This window comes from Zeugodacus cucurbitae, chromosome 2 (genome assembly GCF_028554725.1).
Source record: "Zeugodacus cucurbitae isolate PBARC_wt_2022May chromosome 2, idZeuCucr1.2, whole genome shotgun sequence".
Taxonomy (NCBI): Eukaryota; Metazoa; Arthropoda; class Insecta; order Diptera; family Tephritidae; genus Zeugodacus; species Zeugodacus cucurbitae.
Genome location: NC_071667.1, coordinates 53872317 through 53896724, shown reverse-complemented (window position 1 = coordinate 53896724; position 24408 = coordinate 53872317). Strand labels below are relative to the sequence as shown.

The 24408-nt window shown below is 31.0% G+C and overlaps 1 protein-coding gene across 2 annotated transcripts; it reads right to left on the bottom strand.

The window, feature by feature from the left end:
- Positions 1 to 101: 101 nt before the first annotated feature.
- Positions 102 to 24173, bottom strand: LOC105213528 (elongation of very long chain fatty acids protein 7). Of its 2 annotated transcripts, none has more exons than XM_054235698.1 (5): positions 23835 to 24173; positions 3511 to 3596; positions 2377 to 2567; positions 1490 to 1733; positions 102 to 1421 (listed from the first exon to the last, which is right to left on the bottom strand). In XM_054235698.1, exons 2-5 carry the CDS (start codon positions 3566 to 3568, stop codon positions 892 to 894), a joined length of 1023 nt encoding a protein of 340 aa, XP_054091673.1. In that variant the 5' UTR covers positions 3569 to 3596; positions 23835 to 24173; the 3' UTR covers positions 102 to 891. The 2 variants fall into 2 exon arrangements, with proteins under 2 accessions (XP_054091673.1, XP_054091674.1); XM_054235699.1 differs by lacking the exon at positions 23835 to 24173 and adding an exon at positions 3832 to 3976.
- Positions 24174 to 24408: the final 235 nt, after the last annotated feature.

Genomic DNA, 24408 nt, shown 5'->3' with positions numbered 1-24408 from the left:
TGACACACACACACACACGTATAATGTAATGGAATTGTTTGAAAACTGCAGTTAGCAAAGAAAAATTTGGTTATAGCTTCATAATAGTACTAATTTTCTTATTTATTTTTTATTATTTTTTTTGTTTTGGTTACGGAAACTCCATACTTAACGCACAACTCCATTATTACATACTTCTTTAACATATATATATTTACACATAAACTCATTCACGCACAGACACACACAATCACAGAAGAAGCGGCAAGCCCATTTTTACTGTTGTCTTTACTGTTTTTTGTTTTGTTTTGTTTTTGCATTTTCATTACAACAAACATTTACTTGGCTAATACAGAACCATTAGAATGTAGCTAGTTAAGTACGTAAGAATGTTTGTAATTACTAAGTACTAAAAGGTAACCCCCCAAAAAAAGCTCTCACAATATGCTTTAAAAATAAAATATGTTTTAAAAATATTTCTACTTAACGCTATTGAAATGTGTTTGTTTTTTTATACTGTAGCATGTGGTGCATATATATTTTGTAATGACAAAATAATTATTATTGCGCTGAGGCAACAATGGATAAATTTGTTTAATTTTTTTTTTTTAGAAAAATGTGTAGAAATCGAAAGTTTCAATAAATTTCGTAAAAGCATCAATTCTCACTTCGGTTTAGAGTAATGATTCTTGTAATTAAATTGAAAATTTAAATTTTTACTAATTTTCGAAATCACTGGTTTTTAACTCGAATGTTTTTCGAGCGAATTTCACTGCAAAAATTACAAAAGAAATTTTGAAAATCATCTATTAATGTATGTAAGTATGTATGCATAGCCCTACCCTTGTGCATTATGCCCCTACACCCTTGTACTTCACTTTCATATACCACCTACCCACTTTTCATCACACTCTATTCGCTCTTCGTCAATTTTATGTGATTATTATTCACATCGATGAGGCGCTTCATCTGATCGCCATGTGCCAGCAGTGAGCTAGTCGGCTTGCAGCCCATACCACCGGCAGCGGCGAGTAGTGCACGCCCGGTAATCGAACCATTACTCAGACCCTTGGCATAGCCATTGGCATAACCATTTGCATGACCATTTGCGTAACCATTTGCATGACCGTTCACAGCGGCGGCTGCTGCTGCCTTTCGTGTGTTGTATGTCTTGCGATAGAAATTTCCGAACAAATACAGGAAGATGATCGTGTTGGCGACGAAAAAGAATGTTAGCGCACGTGGCATGTTGCAACCCTTAGCCGCAACCATGATCATGTAGCCCAAGATGAACACGAATTGGATAAGCTGAATGGAGGTCATGTATTTCTTCCACCAGAGGTATTTCTGGTATTGTGGACCCATGGCGGCGACCATATAGTAGAAGTACATAACGATGTGTACGCCAGAATTGAGTATGCCAATGATGACACCTTGCTCACCTGCAACAAAAAGAATCAATAAATGAATAAGTAATTGACTCTCGTTGTCTAAATATTAGTTCACTTACCCGGCGCATACTTCAGATAACCCCAAGAGAAGAGCGCTGTTATGGTGTGATGGTAAACATGCAAGAATGAAACTTGATTTTGTTTCTTACGCAGCACAAAGAAGGTCGTATCCAGCAAATCGATAATTTTCGAGAAGAAGTAGTACCAGGCGCCGGAGTAAAGCATCAAATTCTGTTCATGGTTGCGTACGATCTCGCACTTTTTCGAGAGTATCGAGGCGACAACGTTACTTTCCCTGATTGACTGTAAGAATAAAAGGAAATATGAAATATTACAAAAAGGTGGAAAAGAAAGTGATAAAAACAATTTTCAAAAAACCAGCGTTTCTTTAAATTCTAACAGCTATTTTCGAAAGATAATGTCTGAAACACTGAATTCTGTGACATAGATTGTCCAAAAACTAATACATTTTTTAGAAATATTTTGTACAATATAAGGTATATTTCGGTGCAATTATTAGCTTTCAAAAAATTGTAAATATGAAATAATTTAGCAAAATCATTTCTCAACTAAACTATACTCCTGGACGGTTTTTCGATCCAAAAGATCTTTCTGATATATGAATACCAACTTGTTAAAAAAAAAATATTTTGCAAATAAATATTTGCAAAAACTGCTTCGGGAATAAATTGGTTTTAATTTTATGAGAAAATTCGAAATATTCTTAACGATAGTTTTATAGTTTCGTAAAGTTGAAAAGGAAACAACTAAAAGTGAAAAGCAAACGGTGACGCTTTTGAGCCGATTTTAGTAATCGGGATATGTAAATTTTTGGTAACTAATTCAGAACTTTTTTTCTTTCCTATAAAAGTGGTCTGTTAATTTTTTCTTTCCTTACGCTTCTTTCAAGTTCAATAGCACGTTATATATATAAATTTATACTTACAATGCGACACAAATACATGGAGAAGCAAACTTGGAATGCGTTATAGATGACCATGACTTTTTTAAGATCATATGGTTTGCGATCACGCATATATGCCGGTCCGATTTTAAGTACAAAGAGCAAATAGAGTCCAACAATAGAAAACACTGGTCCGGGTGAGCTCATAAGAAACCAGCTATCCACTGTTTCGTCTAAAAATGAATAATTTATTGTTAAAATAGTGTAAGTAATTGAAATCTAAACAGTTAATAAAATATATATTTGTTTAATTTTATTGTTTTTTATTTTATTTGTTTATTTTATCTTGTATTAAAAATTTAATTTATATAAATTAAATGTATTTTATTTATTTTATTTTATTTTATTTTATTTTATTCCATTTTATTTTATATCATTTTATTATTATTTTTATTATTATTATAAAAATTAAATTAATAATTTTTTCTAACCTTTTATTTTTAAAAAGATTAGATTGAAAAAAATAAATTTTACTATTTGAGAACTAAATAATTATAAAAATTAAATTAATAATTTTTTCTATTCTTTTTTATTTTTAAAAAGATTAGAGTGAAAAAAATAAAAATTACTATTTGAGAACTAAATAAACAAATAATTTTATTTTATTTTATTTTATTTCAATTATTTTATTTTTTTTATTTTATTTTCATTTTATTTTATTTTATTTACCTTATATTTTTAAAAATATTAGTTTAAATGAAAAAGTAATAATTTTAAAAAGTTATATTTGAAAATAAATAAACAAATGATTTAATTTTATCATATAATAATTTTAAGTAAAATATAAACCAAACACAAAAATATTAAAAAATGTTATGAATACTTCAAATTAATGAAAAGTTAAGATACAAATTTTTATTTCAAAAATATTTATATTTAATATTAAGCACCATTATTTCTAATTATACTTTAACGATTTCTTTTTAGTTTTGTTGAATTTGATTTAAAATATTTTCTGTGAAGCACACAAATTCTAATTAAACCAATATATAAAATCTAGAACTTTTTTTCAAATTAAGCACACAAAAACAAATATTCACTTTATCCACGTGCTAAGAATTAATCACACACAAAATGCATTTAGACCAAGTGTTTTTTGAATGCAAAGCTACTCACCAACACCCTTCGACAGACCGGATATGCGTTCATTGAAAATTTTTATATAGGTCGCCATTTTCGTTGCTCTATGTATGAGTTTCGTTCTATAAATAAAAAAAAATACAAAAAAAAATTAAACACACTTTTAAACATATAAATTCAGCATACAACACTTTTATGAATTAAACAATACAACACAGAAAATATTTTTAATGAAATTGAAATGAATGAAACGAGACGCGTATGAAATTCTAATGTAACTGCAGCTATTGTGTATGAATATGTATCTCGATTAAATTTCCGAAGATTATTATTAAACTTTTTACAAACAATATGTACCAATATTTCGATTTTTTTTTTTCAGATTTATAGCTGCGTCCGAGCTGTGAGTACTGCACCGCACGAAAGCATTCACAATTCTAACAGCAAACGCTTGAATTAGTCCATGCTAAGCGTTTTCTAGCTTACAGACCGACCGACATGTACAGCGCCCTGTATGTGTGTGTACTAATATACAAACAAATCAATACATATATACATGTATACTAGTCAATTTATACGTCAAAATAGTCAAATCCATAGTTAAAATAATAATAAGCATTCGAAAATCTGTGCTTTGAATATTGAATTAGATTTGAGAAACGAGCGAGTGTCTGTGCATTGGCTCGGCAACGAGTTTGCTATAGCAGATTCTTACAGACAAGTATTTATGCAGATTCGAAATGAAGCAAAAACAGAAACAATACGAATTTTATATTATCTAATACAGTAAGTCACATTCGCCGACGACACATGTGAGCCGCATAGTATGGTCCACCCTAGTTAATTATGTAAAATTTTCGCTCGGTTTATTTTAAACATTTTTATGATAATTTCAAATAGCTTCATGCAGCACTCGGCTTAGGCCATCTCGTGTAGGCCTCAAATAACATAAATTTGCGCATGAATATTTAAAAGTCGTAAAATTTTCATATAAATCTGCGAGGTTAAGGATCTCGTGCGCATAACTGAAATGCTTTATTATTGGCTAATATACATTTCGGTGGTTAGCTAGCAAGTTTTTGTGCACGATATGATAAATTGCTAAAGATATAAAAATGTTCATTGCATTTTTTTCTAATTTTGTCGACATTGACCTCAACCCTTTTATTTTTTTAAGAAATGAACTTTCAAATCAAAAATGATTTTTAATTGGAAATATGTTAAAAAAAGTTTTAAAAGTAATTTGGATTTTAAATTTATTTATAACTTAGATGATAGAAATAGTTAAGACCGTCAATCTGGGACAAATAACCACACATTTTTTGAAAATCTCTTAAATTTCTGAAATATACGATTTTTACATCAAAGTTTAAGTGCAAGCAGGTCTTTTGAAAATGAAATATCTTCGACAAAGCAAAATAATTTAAAGAAAAATATGAAATGTTAATACAATTTGTTAGAACCGTAAAAAAATGGAATGGTAACCTAATATTGTATCAGAATATACTCCAATTTAACCAAACCATATTTCTCGATATTTATTGTTAAGTGTTAGTAAAAGAATCAAATAATCATTGTGGAATAAATTGAAATACTATTTGAGAACTCTCTCTTTAGGGATGTATTCTGACATTGAAAGCAGACCTTTAAATAATGCAAGGACACTTTTGAAACAAGCTATAGTTAAGATGATCTATTGAAGTGAAGGAAATCTATAAAGGGTTAAAACAAGTATGGAAAACAAAAAATGCCCCAGATTGTCATTAAATATATAGAATTATAAATAGATCTGAACTCAATAAAGATTGCATATAGTTCAACATATGTTCACAAGAACCAATAGATCTGATTATAAGCGTATATAAAATATGGGTCCTGAGAAACATATCTGATCTGATCGTAATCTTATTAGTACTGAGTACAGTGCAAGATTGGTCCAGAGAATCTTACTGATTTGATTATGACCTTATGTGGATTGAATATAGACGAAAAAGGGTCCAGAGAATAAAGCAGACATTTTCATTTTCCAGTTAGCAATATTTAAATAACCTGTTTCAATTAAGTAGTAAGTTCAGTAGTAAGTATCTAGAAACTAAACAAAAGACCAGAGTCTCATATTCGTTCTAAGAGTATTACTAAAGCTCCCTCGTACATTAATCGATCTATACATAACAGCAAAATTTGACAAATCTGTGCGTTAGGTCATCATCCACGTAACTTGAAAATAATTTAAACTAAGCTTTTTTCTCATATTATAATAAAGTAAATACTCGTACTTATGAGTCAACTTGAAGTACAATTTTTAATTAAAATAATGACTCGACTAAAATATTGATCAATATATTTTTTATAAGTTTTTAGTGTTACATATTCTAATTTTAAGAAAATGCACATATTAAAGTTTGCTTAACTCAAATTAATGAATGAAAATTTCATAATATAGAATTATATTAATTATTATATAATTTAAATACTTATCTAAGGCACACTATACATCAAAACATGAATTTGTTTTCAGAGTCATGAGACTCTCAAATAAATATAGTTTACCGCATAAATTAAATTTGCACATAATTCATCCATATTCATCTAATATTTTTGAAGGGAAAACTAAAACACCGAATATCTAAAATTCCCACGACATCACCGCATTCGGCAAGAAGACCATAAAAGAACCTTAACCGCCGTTGTAATGGAGCTTTGTAAGTAAACATTACTTGTATAATTAATAAGCACTTGTGCAAACAAAAACAACAACAACAATAGCAATAATTATTCAACGTTTATTACACCCGATACGGGAGTTCAATGACAAATTTTGGTTAATGCCACCGCAAAATTGCAAAAAAACCATACACATAACGACACATGAATGCTTGAAATATTCTAGCATGCTGAAATAACAAAGTTTTTCTAACAAACAGTAATTTCGATGCCGATGCCAACTGCCATTTCTGTAATAATAATAACAACAACAACAGAGTAAATTGCTTAGAACTTGGCATTCAACCAGCTCCACAGACAATTATTGGATGGCACTCAACAGCTGTTGGCTGTTAGCTGTTTGGTCGTTCGACTCGCGAGCTTGGCCTTGTGTGGCAAATTATTGGTGAATTTAGCAAAGAACCTCACCTCGTGCAATGCCACACCAACACGTGCGCACTTGCTACCGTAGAACGCAGCTGATACTGACTAGATACTTGCGGCTAAAATATGCAACAATAACAACAAATCGTTTACAAATGGCAATAAGTTAAACTGCAGAATTATTAAATGAAATAAAGTTGGATACAAAAAAAAAAATAGTAACAACAACAAATCGCTACTTGGGCAAAAATTCACAAGATCGAAGTCAAGGCGTACGACTTTTTTCCCATTGAAATTTTTAATCACTTTATGTTGTTGCTGCTGGAAAACATAAAGCAAAGCATGCACCGGCGCGGTTTCATCAATTGCATGCTGGTTAATATATAGTAGCTGATTGGTAGTATGTCATAGTCCCTGTAGGACTGGTTAGAAGAAACGAAGGAATCGTGTGGCATATATGCATGCTTTTGTAGGAGTGGGTGGACAAGATATGAGTTTAAAAAAATATTATTAATAGTACAGCGTTGGTAAAAGGTTGCCACATATACCAAATTTTTGAAGTGAAAAAATTATTAAATTTAAATGTATTAGAAAAATTAAATTTAAAAAAATATACATTGAAATAAATGTTTATTTAGTGTTGCCACCTGCTTAAATTTTTTAATTAAAATTTGAAAAATAAGTAATTATTAGTAAGAATTTGTATAATAATAGAAAATTTTCTGTAGGACTGACATTTATTTAGTGTACTAGTGTAGTTATGTACAGAAATACAAACAGGTTGCCACCTGTTCAAAATTGCGAAGTAAGAAAATGATAACATATAAAATTAATAACAAATTTGGAAGTTTCAGAAAGCTTAAAGTTCAATATATTTTAAGAAGTGTTGCCACCTGTTCAAAATTTTAATTAAGTAAAAATTACAAGATAAAGTAATTACTATTTATATATATTATACCAAAACTATTTGAAAATAAAATAAAACACCAATTTTTTACAGCGTTGCCACCTTGTTTAAATGATTGAAATTTAATTTAATTTTTTTTAATAAATGAATGATTTATTGGCATCAGTTTGATGTTTGAAAAAATTATTTTGCAAACATTTTCAAATGGAGTTGCCACATGTTGATATTTTTTATCAAACAATTTATACAAATTAATATGTACAGCAATATTGGTATCAAATAAAAAAATATTTGAGAAAACATTGATTTATATAAAAATATTTTTAGTAGGAAAGGCACATGAAATGGTGTATTAAACCTGATTTTAATGTATATTATAAAATAAAAGTAATATTTCACTAATAAATATTTATCCTCTCCTTAAGTATACTGTACAACAATCACCGGGGAATTCTATAGCGTGTAGTTTTACGCATACACACTAACTGTTTACATTATCTGTATTTAACGGTATACAGGCTTATACATAAAATTTAAAAGCAATTCAACTATATTGAACGAGGCACGACAGCTTCATTAATCAATTAGCAATTTTGAGCAACAACCACATAACTTCAAAAACCGCTTTTAACCTGCTCGAACCCTTCTTATAGCATATTTATACAGTTTCAGCTTTTTGTCGGTGAATATATAGCCATGAACTTCGCTTTAGATCTAAGAACTATGTCTCATAAATATTTAATGAAACTGCAAAAAATCAGCCTACGAATATTCTAGCGGTTCAGATTAAACTTGTTCGATTGCTAAGGCAAATGTAAATGAGGTTGGCTATCGCTGACAATGATAAAATGTTAGCCTTCGTAACTAAGTAATGCATATAAATTTCCTTTTTTTCTAACTTCAGCAGAACTAAAAGCCAAAATTACTGATTACAAGTTAAAATTTACATCTTCGATTACGGAACTACAACCACCCTAACAGCGAAAAATACATATATACAATACTAACGTAAATAAAATGTATGTGAGTGTATGTTAAATAAATAAACGCAATGCAAATTGGACGGCTGCCAGCAGCGTACGCACTTCTTGCGCTTAAGGTCAGCGGGCGGCTCAAACACGTTTCACCGTCACCACTTTGTGGACTTACTCATACGACGCAACGTTCGTTAGACTTAGAATATGGCTAACTAACTGGCTAAGAATACAGTTGACCATACATTTAGCGGTGCGCATAGAGAGTGAATGTTTGTTGTGTATAAATACACGCGTACCAATAAGTATTGTAGCAATTGACGCGGCGTTTCGCTTCTAAGCGGTGCCTTAAAGTATTGCCAAATCGACCGTTGCTTACTTTTTACACTTTTATATTTATTTTGTTTTATTTTATTTTATTTTCATTAGCTATATTTACATTTTTATATTATTTTTTTAGCCTAATAATGCCAAACGATTAACGCATATGGCTAAGGAAGTTCGAGTTCATTGTTCGTTTCGGTTTTATTGAGGCACAGCCGCCCATTTTCGGTTCGCCAACCAAATGACGTCACTTTGGTTCGGAAATCGGAAGTATTGAAGAGCTGCCTTGTTAGCATAATATATGGTAAATGTATGTTAATCGCAAATTTGTTTTTATTATGATTTGAAATTTTATTTTTGTAAGGAAAATATTGAATTCTTGTAATAGGTGACACAGGTGACAGGTTTTAAAAAACAGTTAGATTTAAAAATACAGAACGGGTCGCATTAAATAAAAAAAAAATAATAATAATCTATAATATAAAAATGAATCGCAAAATGTGTTGCTAAGCGCATAACTCGAGAACCGCTGAACCGATTTCGCAAATTCTTTGTTCAGAATGTTTTTAGAGGTACCGGGATGGTTCTTACGGAGAGAAAAATTAGAAAAATTGCCTGAAAAAGTCTTAAATCCACAATTCGAGAAGGGCCAAACCGATCTGGCTAATTTTGAAATATTTATGGAAGACCAAGGAAGGATCAGAAAGTAAGTATATATCGAAAAATAGTGAGGAAGATAACAAGAAGATGATTTTATTTGAATTGTCAACAAAATTATAAAAAAAAACAAACAAAAAATAATAATATTTTGAAAGTTGTCATTGTTGCTTTGTTAAAATATTTTTATCATTGTACAATTGTATAAGGCTGTGTCGATAGCCCAAAACAATTTTTAACAAGTAGAGGAAGGCAACCGAACATTTTATACTCTCGCAATTTATTAATGTAATTTTATTAAACACAATTTGAAATAAAGTCCAATAGAATAACTAAAATCAGCATATATAGTACATGAGGGTTGAGGTAATTCCTGAACCGATTTCACTCATTTTTAACGCCCAGTAATAATGGGAATAGGGGCAACTTGGCACCTGTTAGTAGGCAGACAAACGGCAATTCGGCCTTGAAATTACTCCTAAATTGCAAATCAACGAAACACCAGTCTGCAAAATCGCCAAAAAAAAGAGATATAAAGAAGATTTTCCAGATTTTCAAGTCGCTGGAGGGACTGCACAGGACTTTAAAAGATTTACGCGACAACGAAAATATTTTTGGTGAAGCCATGATTCTGTTGGCAGGTGATTTTCGCCAGACTATTTCTGGATCAACTGTTGCTGACGAACTAATCACATTCCTAAATTCATCTAATTTGTGGCGACACATAAAGAATCGCCAATTAACAAATAACATACGAGTGTTTTTCCAACAATATCATACTGCGATTGTAAAAATAGTTTTCCGAAATAACGAATATTCGTTTTAACGAAAACAGCTTATAACGAACAAGCAAATTTGTTACATTCAGTACCTTAAATAACGAACATCGGGGATTTGTAAGATCTCCGTTTAACGAACAACATGAAGAAGAGAAAAAATCAAAAAACATCGAACCAGAATTAAAAATAAAACTTAAAAAAATTCAAAAGAAATGTGCAAATTGAAAAAATTTTGAATTTTATAAAAAGTTTAAAATTTTTGATCAGCACCAAATAGTAGTATAAGTGTCAGAATTTGGAAGAATTTACTGGATTTCAATTTTTTTGTTATGGTTTTTCATTTTTTAACAAATAATTAATAAAACTATTTATTAAACTGCAATTTACGGATATTTTACTCATTTTTATTGAAAAACATACCTCTAAGTGAGTACTCAAATTAACGAAAAATTCGATATAACGAACAGGCCTGACAATTAATGTGTTCGTTATTTCGGAAAACTACTGTAATTGAAAATGGTAGCGATGCAATTGACACCTCGATGGATTAATAACATTTTTAACGGGTTTCTGTCACTTCATGGCCTCGAAAGAGGAGCTTATTCATCGTGTTTTTCCTGACATGAAATCATAATATAATAAACATAAATGGCTGATTGAATGACATAAGTTGGTGGTAAAAAAACAAGGATCACTTTGATCTTAATGCGACAATTTAGAATTTCGTTAAAGGAGAGTTGACATAGCTACAAACCAGGATGACGTATTCAATTATCTCACAGACTATTTTAAATTGCCTGAACTATCACCTCTCACTTGCAATTAAAAGTAGTGTGAGTTGTCATCATGCTGCATAACATAAATCAACATCAAACTTTGCAAAAGAACTAGACTGGCTGTGAAGAAGGTTACCAAAGCCAAGATAAAGCCCACTATGAAATTTGGTCATTTGTTACTTTCTTCAATATACGATTAAAACAATCAAAGTTATACAAATTATGGTGATTTACGCTTAACACAGATCTACAATAATGTCTATCAATCATTTTAAAATTTATCGGCTATAACGTTTTCGTCTTTATGCGTAAGAATTTTTTCTCTGCATTGAAAGATTTACTAATTTAGCCACAAAACGTGTGGCTGGGTCTGCTAGTAAACAAATAAATAAAATATTAGAGTATTTCCATGTTGGGTGACTCACAATGAAGCTTGAGTGCTTAAGTGATCAATTTAAATCAGTTAAATCTCATTTATAAGAAAACCACCTTTAGATATGGAAGCTGTTAGAAACTCTAAATTATTTATAAAATATTTTGTCCCATTTTTCTATATTCTCCGTCTATATATCTTAATAACATAGAATAAATGCTTATTCTAGGATAGATATATAAATACCTCCATTAAATCGATAACTGAGCTTATAATGGATACTTGGGTATATTGATCAGTGAAAGGTAACAGAGCTAAGGATAAAGACGATTTTTAATGAGAGTTGCCACATGTAAGAAACCTACTAGATAGATAGATTTTCCAACTCTTGAACTATAGGTTTTGGAAGAGAGTTGCCACCTGTTCAAAATCATTTTTTTGTAAACCTAATACAGAGACATTTCTTCCTCTGAGCTTTAGTTTTGGAAGAGGGCTGCCACATGTTAGAAATACGTTTTTGTTTTGACACTGTTTTTGATTTTGAGCTGTTTTTAGAAGATAGTTGCCACATGTCTAAAATAAGGATTTATTTATTTAAACACAATTTCAATTAAATAAATAGCGTTGCCACCTGTTTAAAATTTTACTCAATTAAATTGAGATTAACTCAAAACTTAACTCCCAATGGACAGTAGAATATGTTTTTCCGTTTATTTTTAGGTGCTACGAATAACAGTTAGTGAATCGAAACTAGCATACCCGTGTGTATCTTAAATACAAATTAAACAAAAATGTTAGGAATTCAAAAAATGTAAAGCAATACGCCTTATATGCACTTAAACTTGTCTTTTGTATACAACTAACCAGGTAAAGTGCGAATTTGTTGCTAAATATCAGTAATAGAATGCAATATTTACAGTCATAAATTTCCAAAACTGCTTTAGCATACTTATAAATGGCTGAAACACCCACGAAAATAAAACATAAAATAAATTTGAAAACAATTTAATTTATTTTTAACTGATGCTCGCAAACTCTGATTTCCATATGAGTCACAAAACTGTTGAAAATGTACATATGTATATCTAGGTATTCTCACTCAGCATAAAATTAGCATTTAACAAAAGACTTAAGCAGCGAACTCGGATTCGAATGAAAGCACCAAATACGTTTAATTGAGTGTTAAAAGTCAATATTTCTATTTTCTACAAGCAAATAACAAGTTATAAATAACATTATAGTGTTGCAAACAGCATTTCCAAACAAATAGAATTAATTGCCTTTTAATTTGCGCAAATATTGTCAGCGCAATTGTTGTAGTTCAACACTTTAATAGAATGTATGGGAGTACACAAATAAATAAATATTTACAATGCATTAGCATGCGAAAGTTGCGTCAGCGGTAAAGTAATGATTGATATCAATACAAAATTTGCATGCAATGTAGCAGCGTACAGCGCCCACAAACTGCCTGCACGGCGCATAGGCTTTCACACAGGCCTAGGCGGACATTCACTGTTGAGGTATTTCTATAACACATACACATGTCAATTACCATCTAGGCAAATATCTGTTGGAAGGAAAGTCAGTGCAAAAGGATACTTCTATGTGCCGCACATACTAAATTTGTGTATTTAGAAATTAACCAGGAAATCATGGCGCTGTTGCACTTTAACAACAAGTTGAGACGCGCCGCTGTCAATGCGCAGGCTTTCAAGGAATTTCGCTTAGGGATCAACAACATTTATTTGCATATCATACTATGCTACAACACTGTAGTAGTTATGTGACGCAGGCAGCGCGTGTGTTTGGCATTTTCAATGTAGAATAGAAATATTTTTCTTGGCACTTTCATATGCGCGTTATTATAACTAACGTAAGTGTGTAACGCAGTAGATATGAATTTTTATATTTATTTTTAAAAGCACTCGCACGTATAACGCGCGCTTGGCATAGCTCATCAGGCATTCTTGCATGGCAACCTTCTTCATATGCTTATAAATAGAAAAAAATTTAAATAAGTGCGTGTGTGAGCATGTAAACCTGTATGTATGTAAAGCACCGCACACGGAAGACAACTACTGGACAAGTAGACAAAAAAGAGTAGCAAAAAATAATAAAATTGATTTTCTTTATTTATTTTTTTGTGCGCCGCAACTTTGCTTAAGCGCAAAAATCCCCCAAAGATGAAGAAAAAAATATTAAAAAAAAAATTATTGTTAACAAATTTATAATTTTACCATTTTATATTAATTTTGACACTTTATTTCATTTGCATGCTTGCTTCTTTAATTCTTTATCTTGAATTCTTTTTTTTAATATATTTCTCTTATTCTCTCTTTTCTCGCTTTCGTTTTTAATGCCATTGCGGGCGTGTTCTTTAATTAATTATAAATGCTAAATGTTAATGTCTAATTTGAATTTTATTGGCGCGCGTAAAGCACGTGTCACCGGCTAGCTCGTTTCATGTATACATATATAAATATATATATTTTAGCAAGAGTTTTATTGTGTTTTGCAAAAAATGGCAAAACTCAACAAAAGAATGCGCATAAATTTAAAAAGATTAAAAATGAAGACACTATGCTGTTCTTTTGTTTCACACACCTTTGAGTAACTTAAAAAGTTATATAATTCTGACACAATCTTTATTGTGACCATCTTCCGCAAATTAAATTGAGATTCAAATATATTTTACAGCTACAATAAGAGAGATATACGTACATACAAAAGCTAACAGGCAACAATAAACTTCAACAATTACATAGACATTTAAATACTCATTGCCAAATGCAGAAGTTGATTGGCCATTTAACATAAAAAAGAGTAGCAAATAAAAAGAATAGAAGGAAGAAGAAGCCAGATGAAGCTTTTTTTTTAATTTGAACACCTCAACACTAAAGGTGTTTTATTGTTAATTACCAAAACGCATTAGAACCTTTATCAAACACATTGAAGTACAGAAATTACTTGCCACAACAACAACAATAACAACCATATACCATAGAACATAATGTCATTGAATCGCAGCATCTCACAAGAACAGCAGCGCCTAAAGGCTTTGACACCGCGCTGCCACATTGTAGTTATGCTTATCTGCCATCTGTTTGGCTAATTTGTGGCAACATTGAAAGTGTGTTAGCTACATAATTAAGCATTATTTTGTTTTATAATATAATACCCATATTGTTCTTTGATTTTAATTACAATAAAAAGCGTTTTAATTGCATGAAAACAATTCTCTAATTGGTTGCCGTGGGATATATACTGTGTTTATTATTAGTCTTTTGATGTTCTGCAAAGCGCACACAAATTAGCTTTGTTTGCCTAGGTGTGCTAATAAATGATGAATATCTCTTAGTAATTAATTGTATGCATATTCTATGTACTCTAGCGCTACCCTTATACTGAGTCAGAAGTTCTATAACTTCATAAAAATCAACGGTTATTTGACTTTGTAGATGCTTTAAGTCCAAAGTGATTTTTTGATGAAAACTTACTTTGATCAATATAAACGTGATAAAAACTTGAAGGCCCGCATTAAAAAACGTCCACCCAAATACTTTATTCCAAAACATATTGGTCTTCAAATTCTACAGCGCCTAACCGGGAGACTATAACTAACCAATTTTTAATCGGAACTGGAATGATGTGTCTCATAAGAGTACCAGGATTGAACTAGTCAAGTATACTTTCGATTAAATCACAAATTAGTTATAATTCTATTGGATTGCCGAAAGTATAAAAATTTGATTCAATTATCTCAAAATGGTAAAGTCATCATTTACAACTTTTTATGAATTGACTAGGACCTCTCCAAGACGTTTCCGTCCAGTAACAGCAGTAGCAGAACTGGAGCTCGCATTACCGTAATCAATCACGTCTTACTCACTCTATCGTATGCGCGCTTGTACTGAAGTGAAGGCTTCAGACTGAAGTGGATTATGGAGTGGATGAGCTGGTAAAGGAACGCGCTTTCGCACTGATTTAAGTATACTGGGCACGGATCGGAGCTCTGATACTCTTTAGCACGAATCGGCTGAGCTTCAAAAGAGCTTGGGAACGAAGTCTTTTAAAGAATTTTGTCTATACACGAGGAGATCTTGAATTTTTATACTCTCGCAACAAAAGTCTTATAAAAGAGTATTATAGTTTTGTTCACATAACGGTTGTTTGTGTCACACAGAAATAAAAGAGTTAGATATGGGGTCATATATATGTATATAAACGATCAGGATGACGAGTGGAGTTGAAATCCGGATGTCTGTTCGGCTGTATGCCCGTGCAAGCGATAACTTGAGTAAAAATTGAGGAGGTGCACCTTGGAGGTGTAAAATGGGCAAAATCGGACCAATGCCACGCCCACAAAATGGCGAAAACCAAGAACTTATAAAGTGTCATAACTAAGCCATAACTTAAGTTATAAAAGTAAAATTTGGATTAAAGGATCGCACAAGGAAGAGGCATATTTGGAAGTAATTTTTTTGGGTAAGTGGGTGTGTCCCCGCCATTTGTACATATCTCGCAAACCAATAGAGCTATATAAACCAAACTTTCTGCAGTCGTTTTTTTTAGCCACTTCTTAATACACTCCAAAAATGAAAGAAATCGGATAATAAACACGCCCACCTCCCATACAAAGGTTAGGATGAAACTTACTAAAAGTGGGTTAACTCACTAACGAAAAACGTCAGAAACACTAAATTTTACAGAACAAATAGCAAAAGGAAGCTGCACTCGACAGATTTCAATGAAATTTGGTACATAACATTTTCTTGACACCCTGATAACACGGATAAAAAATGGGCGAAATCGGTTCACAACCACGACTACTTTCCTTATAACTCAATTTTTAATTCCATCTGATTCCTTCACTTCATAATAAATATATAAATAAGGAACCGATGAAGATATCGGAATAAAGCTTTACACAAATACGGTATATTATCTCTGGCTTCACTTGTGAAAAAATTGTCGAGAACGGAATATAACTCTACAAGGCCACAGATATCAAACAAGTTAAATTCAGCGCCTAAGGGTAAATTTTAACCGAAAATATGAAGAAATTGTTTTCTTCTAATAGTGTGTCTCTGTTCCAAAAACTATTAAAGTCGGGTCATAACATCTCCTTATACCTAATTATAGGTTTTTCAAAAATACGGTGGGCTTTATTCCGCAAATATGTATTGGTTAATATGTGAGATATCTTAACATAATTAAGTGAGCGTTTAGTCTCTCAACCCTCATATCTATATATGACGATTTTCGTTATTCAAAAAATTACGAGAATATAAAATGTTCGGTTGCACCCAAACTTAGCTTTTGACATCACAAACGACGAATGTTTCAACAGTCCAACGCCGAAACCTATATTTATATATATAATTACTTGCATAAACAGAAACGTTTTTGTTGACAACAGGCAAAGGTTTTAGGACTGTCGTTAATATGGCACTACAACTGAGACAATTGTTAAACAATACTTTGAAATATACTATATACAGAAAAAAAAAATAAAAATAGCTTAGTATTGTATATTAATGAAAATGACTGTGTTACACCGTTGTGTGTAAATTTGTATGCCGAAAATGCATTACAACACTTAGTGTGAATATTGTTGTAACAAAACAAAACAACAAACAACAACAAAACCATTCATAACAATTTCTACACAACATACTAGTGTTAACTAAATAGACTAGAGTATTCTTAAATATTAAGTGCACTTAATAGTGTTAATATTTCCACTTACTACAAATATACATACAACAAACTCACAAATCTGTAAAATATAATGGTATTTATTTAGGCAGTGACAAATTATAGCTTTGAGAATACTGCTGGCACTACTGTGCGGCGCTAATTTTCACTTAAAATATATTCTACTAAAAATTTTCGCTTTACAGTTAGCTAGCATACACTCTTCCGTTGTCATATTGTATGTCATATTCGGAAATTGTTGACACTTTATTAATATATTGACACTTTTATTGTGTAAACTTGCACTTAACATGTAAATATGTAAATGATTTGCTATAATGAAATGTCAAAGTTTTATTTGTTTGTCGATTGCAGTATGGTTGTGCATATTATCGACGTATGAACATAAGTAATTGTTGCGCATCCTATTTGTTTGTAATTTACAGCACAGCATGTGGGTGTGAGGGCGTGTTGTAAACGTACTTTTGTATTGCCATGTGAACTGTAAGCATGTTTGTACTTTGTTGTGATTCTCTTTAAATAAGTTAACACTTTAATTACTATGCAAATATTCCTCAGAGACAGACATGCGTCATGTATAGTCGCTGCTTCTTTGTGGGTATGTAAATTTAAACTTTTGAGGTGTTAATTTAGCAATCTGAAGTTAAGGGCGCCCTGTGTTCCGAAGTGTGTTTTTAACACTAGGCGACTAGAAAAATTAATTATTATTTGTTTGTTAAAAGTTATTTATTATTTTTTCCCAATGAAAGTTATTTCGGAAAGCTTCTTTTATTAAAAAAAAAATTATTATGGAGTTGCCACCTAACCAAAAATACAATTTGAATATAAGGAATAAATTGAAAACTTAATGAAAAATAGCGTGATTGCGAAGTTTCTGATTTTTACTGAAATATGCAAATTTAATTTGAAAAGAGGGTTTTGCGATTTTGTATATATTTATGTGCCCAAAAACTTATGTCTCTATAAGAAACATTGTCAACATACTAATAGGCTTATGAACGATGGTATGATACATAAGGACACCGAATTCCCGACCAAATTTTGAGAATAATCTTCATTAGTGTGCTTTTGCTTTGCATACTTCGCCAAAGTACCTGACTAGGCACCCCTAACAACAAGTATGGTTGGGACATATTGTGAGAATTAAAAATTATACCAGTTGCTTGTTCGATTCGCCACTTTTCAAAACCGTTAAATCGATTGCATGCTTCAGATTTTTTAAATACTGTTGAAGACTCCTTTTCACCGCTTTGACAAAATTGCAATATTTTTACAAATAATATTATGGGTACTGCTTTTTTTTTGGTTTATTGGAGAAAGGGTCATATAATATATGAAAATTTGCATATAGTTAAGACATGTTCTTATGGAATTCATTTAAATCAAATATTTTTTCTGACAATGAAACCTAAGTTCTAACCAATGAAGTACTGCTTTCTCTTCTTTTATCATAAAGATATTTTTAAAAACCCACACCAAATATGGATGGAATCACTCGATCAAAACTGTTAACATTCAATTACCCAAATTTTATTACTATTGTGTCTAAATTTTTCATTTCTACCACTAAACCTCTGACAAAACTAAAAAGTAATCAAGACTTAAAAATTATCTATGAATATATACATGAAAAAAAATCAAATATTTAAGCCCCAACTAATTCTAAACTTAGTTTTAGTCGCAATCATTAAGCGAAGCCGCTCCTAAACTCTACAGTATGTGCGTTTGTGCACACAGTTTGCTTTGTAAATATCCGTCAATTATGCACGAAGCTATGCGACAGCGTCATTCATTTAGTATACTGTTTTTTCCCTCACCTATTTTCCTATTATTTCTTAGTACATTTTTGGGTCTGTTTATTTACTGCCGGTAAAGGTGCATCATCCGATCGACGTTGACTATGCGACGAGTGTCAGCATCAACGTCAAAGTGAACAACGACGACAGCGTCACTTGTTGTTGCTTGCTGTTTTTGCTGCCATTGGAGTTATTTATGTGTGAACTTTACAAATTGTTTGCTATATGAATTACAGTACAAGCCATTTCCCACAGCACTTAGACTTAGACAAGACAAAAAAAGCAAATAAAAAATTCGAAAAAAAATTAAAAAAGGAAAAAACACATGCGCAAACAGAAATTATACGCGTTAAGGCAATCATACGCTTGTTAAATACCGAAAATGGATACAATGTAGAAGGAGAAGTGCTGCGCTTAATTTCTTAATTTGCGCTAGAAAAATGTACAGAAGTGAGAATCATTTAAATTCCCAATTGCTTTGTCTCAATTTCAGCTCAACACGAAAAACGTGGCAAATATTGAATTTAATTTTTTTTTCTCTTCTTCTTCTTGCATAACACTCACACTTAATTGGCATACAAATTCAACACGTGCTCGATCGCCTTCAGCAGCTTTCTTTACGTTCGACGCGCTGACAGCCTTGCTTTATTGATCTTATTTTTTTGCCAGACTTTACTTTAAATTCTAATTCTATTTCACTTCACTTCACTTTAATCGACTGCTTCCCATTTGCACGTCAATCGTTCGCCTTGTCTGGCCATTGCCATTGACTTTATTTGTCAGCCGAGTTGTCCATAATCAGACGAGCAGCAATCAATACTCATCAACATCACCCGCCATCACATAGCACCGCCGCTCCCACCGCGCTGCCAACCCCACTCGTGTTCTAGTCGTCGTTTTTATTCGCACATCACCACTATCGCCAATCCCACCCCCCTGCTTGAGCCACTGATAGCCCAGAGATAGCTCATTAATTTACTTAAAGCATAATTTTATCAGTATGAAAACAAAACGAAAAATATGAAAAGACAATAAAAAAATAAATAAAATAAAACAGTCACTTGCGCTATGTGAATTTATTGAATTAAGTCACGTCTAAGTGCGGCGACAGCCAAACTCGGCAAGCGGGAAATAATTTACATTAAATGCAAATTAGTACTCCCATTTTTTTCATTCACTTGTCAAGCAAAACACAATAGCAAAAAAAAACAAATCGTAACAGATCATGAACTCTTTGAAGGAAAGGATCGCAGTAACTGCAGAGAAGTACATAGTTATTTTTTATCATTCTCTTTAGATATATTTAGTGTCTTTTCAACAGATAAGAAGAATTACTCTAAACATATTATTTAATTTCTAATTTCTTTTTTATTATGAGCAATGAAGCAATTGCATAGAAGTGGTCTAAAGTCCATCAAATTTTATATCGTACGAAGTTCAAGCAAATTTGCATATTTATACAAACAGGCAGTAAATGAAATTGAGTAGCGAAAAAATGAAATTTTATTTTTATATTTTTTTATTAGGTCTAGTGCACAGCTGTACGTCATAAACGAGTTAAGAACATAACACTAAATGAACAACCTGTCGCCTTAGATATTTTTATTTGTACAAAGAGCATCTTATGTTATATTAGAGTTTTGTCACTTGTTTGGGAAATGTATAAAGGAAATGAGAGAAACTGAGGCATTTGTTTTGCCAATAAGTCATAAGTCAATAAGTCATCCATGCAATAACTAGAAGTTTCCGGGTGTACAAAGCAGTTTGCTTTGAGAATGTATCCTAAAACCATAGCCAAGAAATTCTAAATTTGGGTAATAAACTGTAAAACTACTAGAGTCAGTCACTCAACTTTTTATCTAATTCCCTATCGAGTTTTGCTGGCTTTTCTTGATGAGTGGACTTGAAGCGACTCAAATCTCGTAATTTTTGGTATTTTTTGACTAAATGTTAATAGAAATCATAGAAATCGATGAGCAAGCAAATTGCCTTAAATGATAAATTGACAACTGCTGAAGGCTCGGTCCTTGTCAAGAATACTAAATAGCTTATTTGAAGTTTCAATTGGGTTAAAGAAGTATTACCGCCTCCATGGTAATGCTTTGGACAACTTTTTTTTAATAGATATTAGAAGAAGTATATACATATAAAATATTTTCGATATTGTATATTTTTGCTTCCATTAATTAAATCAACCCCTAATAAAGCCTAAAAATTTTATTTTTTTTTAACATTTTTAAAGGTGATGCAATATTTTTTTTTTGTTTCTGAACTTTAACACAAGGTAACTTTCTAAAGGACCAAAGAATATTTTCCTTTCAAAATGGCGACTCAAAATATTTTTTTAAATTAGTTATCCAAATTATTTAGCGACCCAATTTCTCTATTAATCAACCGTTTAATTAATAAAAAAATTAAAGTTTTTTTAGATATATTAATGGAAGTATAAAATGCAGTATAAAATAAGCTCCTGAAAAAAGCCAAAATTCAGACTAATTTTTGACATTTTTGATCCCAAAAAGTATTTTATGAACGCGAAATATATGAAATTTTTGATTTACGCTTCCTCACCAAATTAAATTTTTAGTACTTTACAATACGCACTCCGCTGCTACATATACATATTTGCTATAACTTCGTAAATATTCGAGAATTTTTGCTCTCGTCAGTACACTCTCAACATACATTTTTTTCAATTGATCGAAAAAATCATTATTATTTTAATTTTATTTGGACGTGAAGTCTCAAGCCTTAAAGCCTTAAAGGGTTCCATAAAAAATATTTCATGTTGCTATAATAAAAACAATCACTCACTTCTTGTCTATGTCTATAACGCAGTGCATTATTGTGGCACCGAATATTATTAAAGATTCATATGCTAAATTTAATGCTCTATCACAAGACTTAAGCGTAGCTAACATAAATATTGATCAAATCGTTATTCCCAAAATAAAGGAAAAATTTGGAATAATTGAAATCGAATGTGAAACAAAAAGAAATTAATTTTAACATTAATTGCTCGCAAGAAAAGCTTCCTAAATTTCTTAACCTTTCATTGACCTTAACTCAAGCAGTAGAAACAAAGTAATCACAAAAACAACAGGACATCCATTGCAAGAAAAATTCAACAAACTGTTTTTGGAATTTCAAAGTGTCGCAGCATCAACAATTTGTTGTTGTCTCAGATCTCAAATATTCACAGCATAAATTTAACACAACTGGATTTTAGTTTATTCAAATTGCTATTTTACGCACACTTGCGGATGTCGCTGAGTACGTACATATACAAATGTATATTTGCATGCCGTTAGACAGAATACAAAAATAAAACAAATAAAATACTAATGCAAATCAAATTTATAATTTAAAAAACAATAACAAATTGGCCTAAGCATTCTACTTATCAACAACACTATTTTAACTACGAATAGCACAAATGTCTCGAAATCTTCATAGAAGTAAATGTGTTTCATAATTACTGAACTTAATATTATATATTTATTATGCAAATATGTATGTTTGTATGCTTTGTGCGTATTAGACTTGTTTATTGGTTGAAATAAGCGTTTACTTTAGGTTAAGGTCAACTAGAAAAAGCGAATGTTTAAGCAAGAAAAGAATTAGCAAAATAAATAAAAAAAAAACATAAAACGGCAATTAGAGTTAAGAAAATGTGTTGTGAAAAAAAGTTAAGACCTAATAGTAGTTAAACATTTAGTAGAAGATTAAAAGCATGGCAGCTAAACGCTCGTTTAATTGTTAAAATAAAATAGTTTCTTTCTTTTTCGCTAGTTGGACTTTCGAAAATAGCATGCCACAAATTTGAGAGAAATTAACATAAAATAATTTCGAGATTAATTTGATAATTCAAGTTCAAAGTCACACAAGTAATAAAAAAATAGAAAAAAGAACTAGCAAAATTTAGAAGACTTAAGTGCGGAACTCGTTTGCTTACCGCAAAGTCTACGCTGCTGGATTTGTACAAAAGACTTATGTAACGAACTTGTTTTGGCATCCGAAATTAAATAAATTTATTTAAAAGAAATTTAAAATAATGTTTCAAAAATAATGATAATACATTTTTTTATTTATTTGAACTTTTATAATATACAGAAAAATTTAATTTTAAAATTTTACATAAAAAAAATATGAATTTAAGTTTAATAAGTTTAAAAATATTAAGAAAAAAATTATAAAAAAATCGTTAAAATATAAAAAAACTTTAAATTAAAAAATATATATTTTTTTAATTCTTTAAATTTTAATTAAATTAAAATTATAAAAAATTAATCGTTTATATATAAAAAAACTTTAAATTAAAAAAAATATAAATTTAAATAATTAAAAATATTTATAATTTTTTAATTTAAAGTTTTTAAACGATTTTTCTTTTTTAATATTTTTTCTTAATATTTTTAAACTTCTTAAACTAAATTCATATTTTTATGTAAAATTTTAACAATTAATTTTTTTTTTAATTCATTAAATTTCAAATTTTTTTTTAATTATTTAAATTTTAAATAAATTTATTTAAAATTTTTGTATTCTTAACTTCTAAAATTTTTTTATGATTTTTTGTTAAATTTTTTTTAATTTTTTCTTTAATTTATTTAAATTTCTTAAATTTATTTCTAACATTTTTTATGCTCCTATCATCGCAACTATTTCAATATTCAACAAAAAAATTCAAATGCCCCATAACAACAAACACTGTTGCTCGCAATACACACACACATGCGCCTAAATCCTTACCAAAAAGGAGTAATAACTCCAAATTGGACAGTTTTCAAATTACGTTCTATTTCTCGCTTACATACGTGCAAGCAGTTGCGTTTACAAATTTCCATATGAAAAGTATAAGCAAATAATTTTATGTTAAATACACAATATTGTTATAATAATTATTTTTTTTTTCTTTAAGGAAATTCATATTCATACACCGCAATAATTCTCGTCACTTCCGTACCTCTTTTATGCGCACCAAAAACACAAAACCGTCGAAAAGTTCAGCCAAAATGGTGATCTGTCAGACTGTGACAAACACTGTGAACACACTGCTTCGCCTAAATACGCTTGCTGCGCATGCGTATGTATGTATTGTACGTGGGAGAGTGTGTGTGCAGCTGCGTGTCGTGTGCTTACAGAATTTTCGTCCGTGCGTAGCCGCCACAAAACAATCAAAAATCACTTATTTTTAACAAAAACGAATAAACAAACAACTAAATCACTTGTATGTATGATTCCCGAAACTCAAATCGGCCGTCGTTTGCGGCCGCCCAGAAGACACTGATACGGTGTTCTATGCAAGCAGGTGTATAAATAAACAAATTTCGACACCTCGCACCTTAACACAAGCGAACGCAGTCAGGCGTGCCACACACACACACACACACGCACGCGTAAGCTTATATGCAAGCATCTAATCAACGCTGAATGGTCCACCATTATTGACGAACCGCGCACACACACACGCGTTCGCATTCGCCTTTAGCTGTGCTTTGCGCTCGCATTCTCATTTGCGAAGCTGAGCAGCTCGCCGG

Coding starts and splice junctions, on each gene's coding strand:
- LOC105213528 (XM_054235698.1), bottom strand. CDS start 3,568: ATGGCGACCTATATAAAAATTTTCAATGAACGCATATCCGGTCTGTCG. Junction 2,568..3,510: donor CGGTCTGTCGAAGGGTGTTG/GTGAGTAGCTTT, acceptor ATTCATTTTTAG/ACGAAACAGTGGATAGCTGG. Junction 1,422..1,489: donor TTATCTGAAGTATGCGCCGG/GTAAGTGAACTA, acceptor TTTTTGTTGCAG/GTGAGCAAGGTGTCATCATT.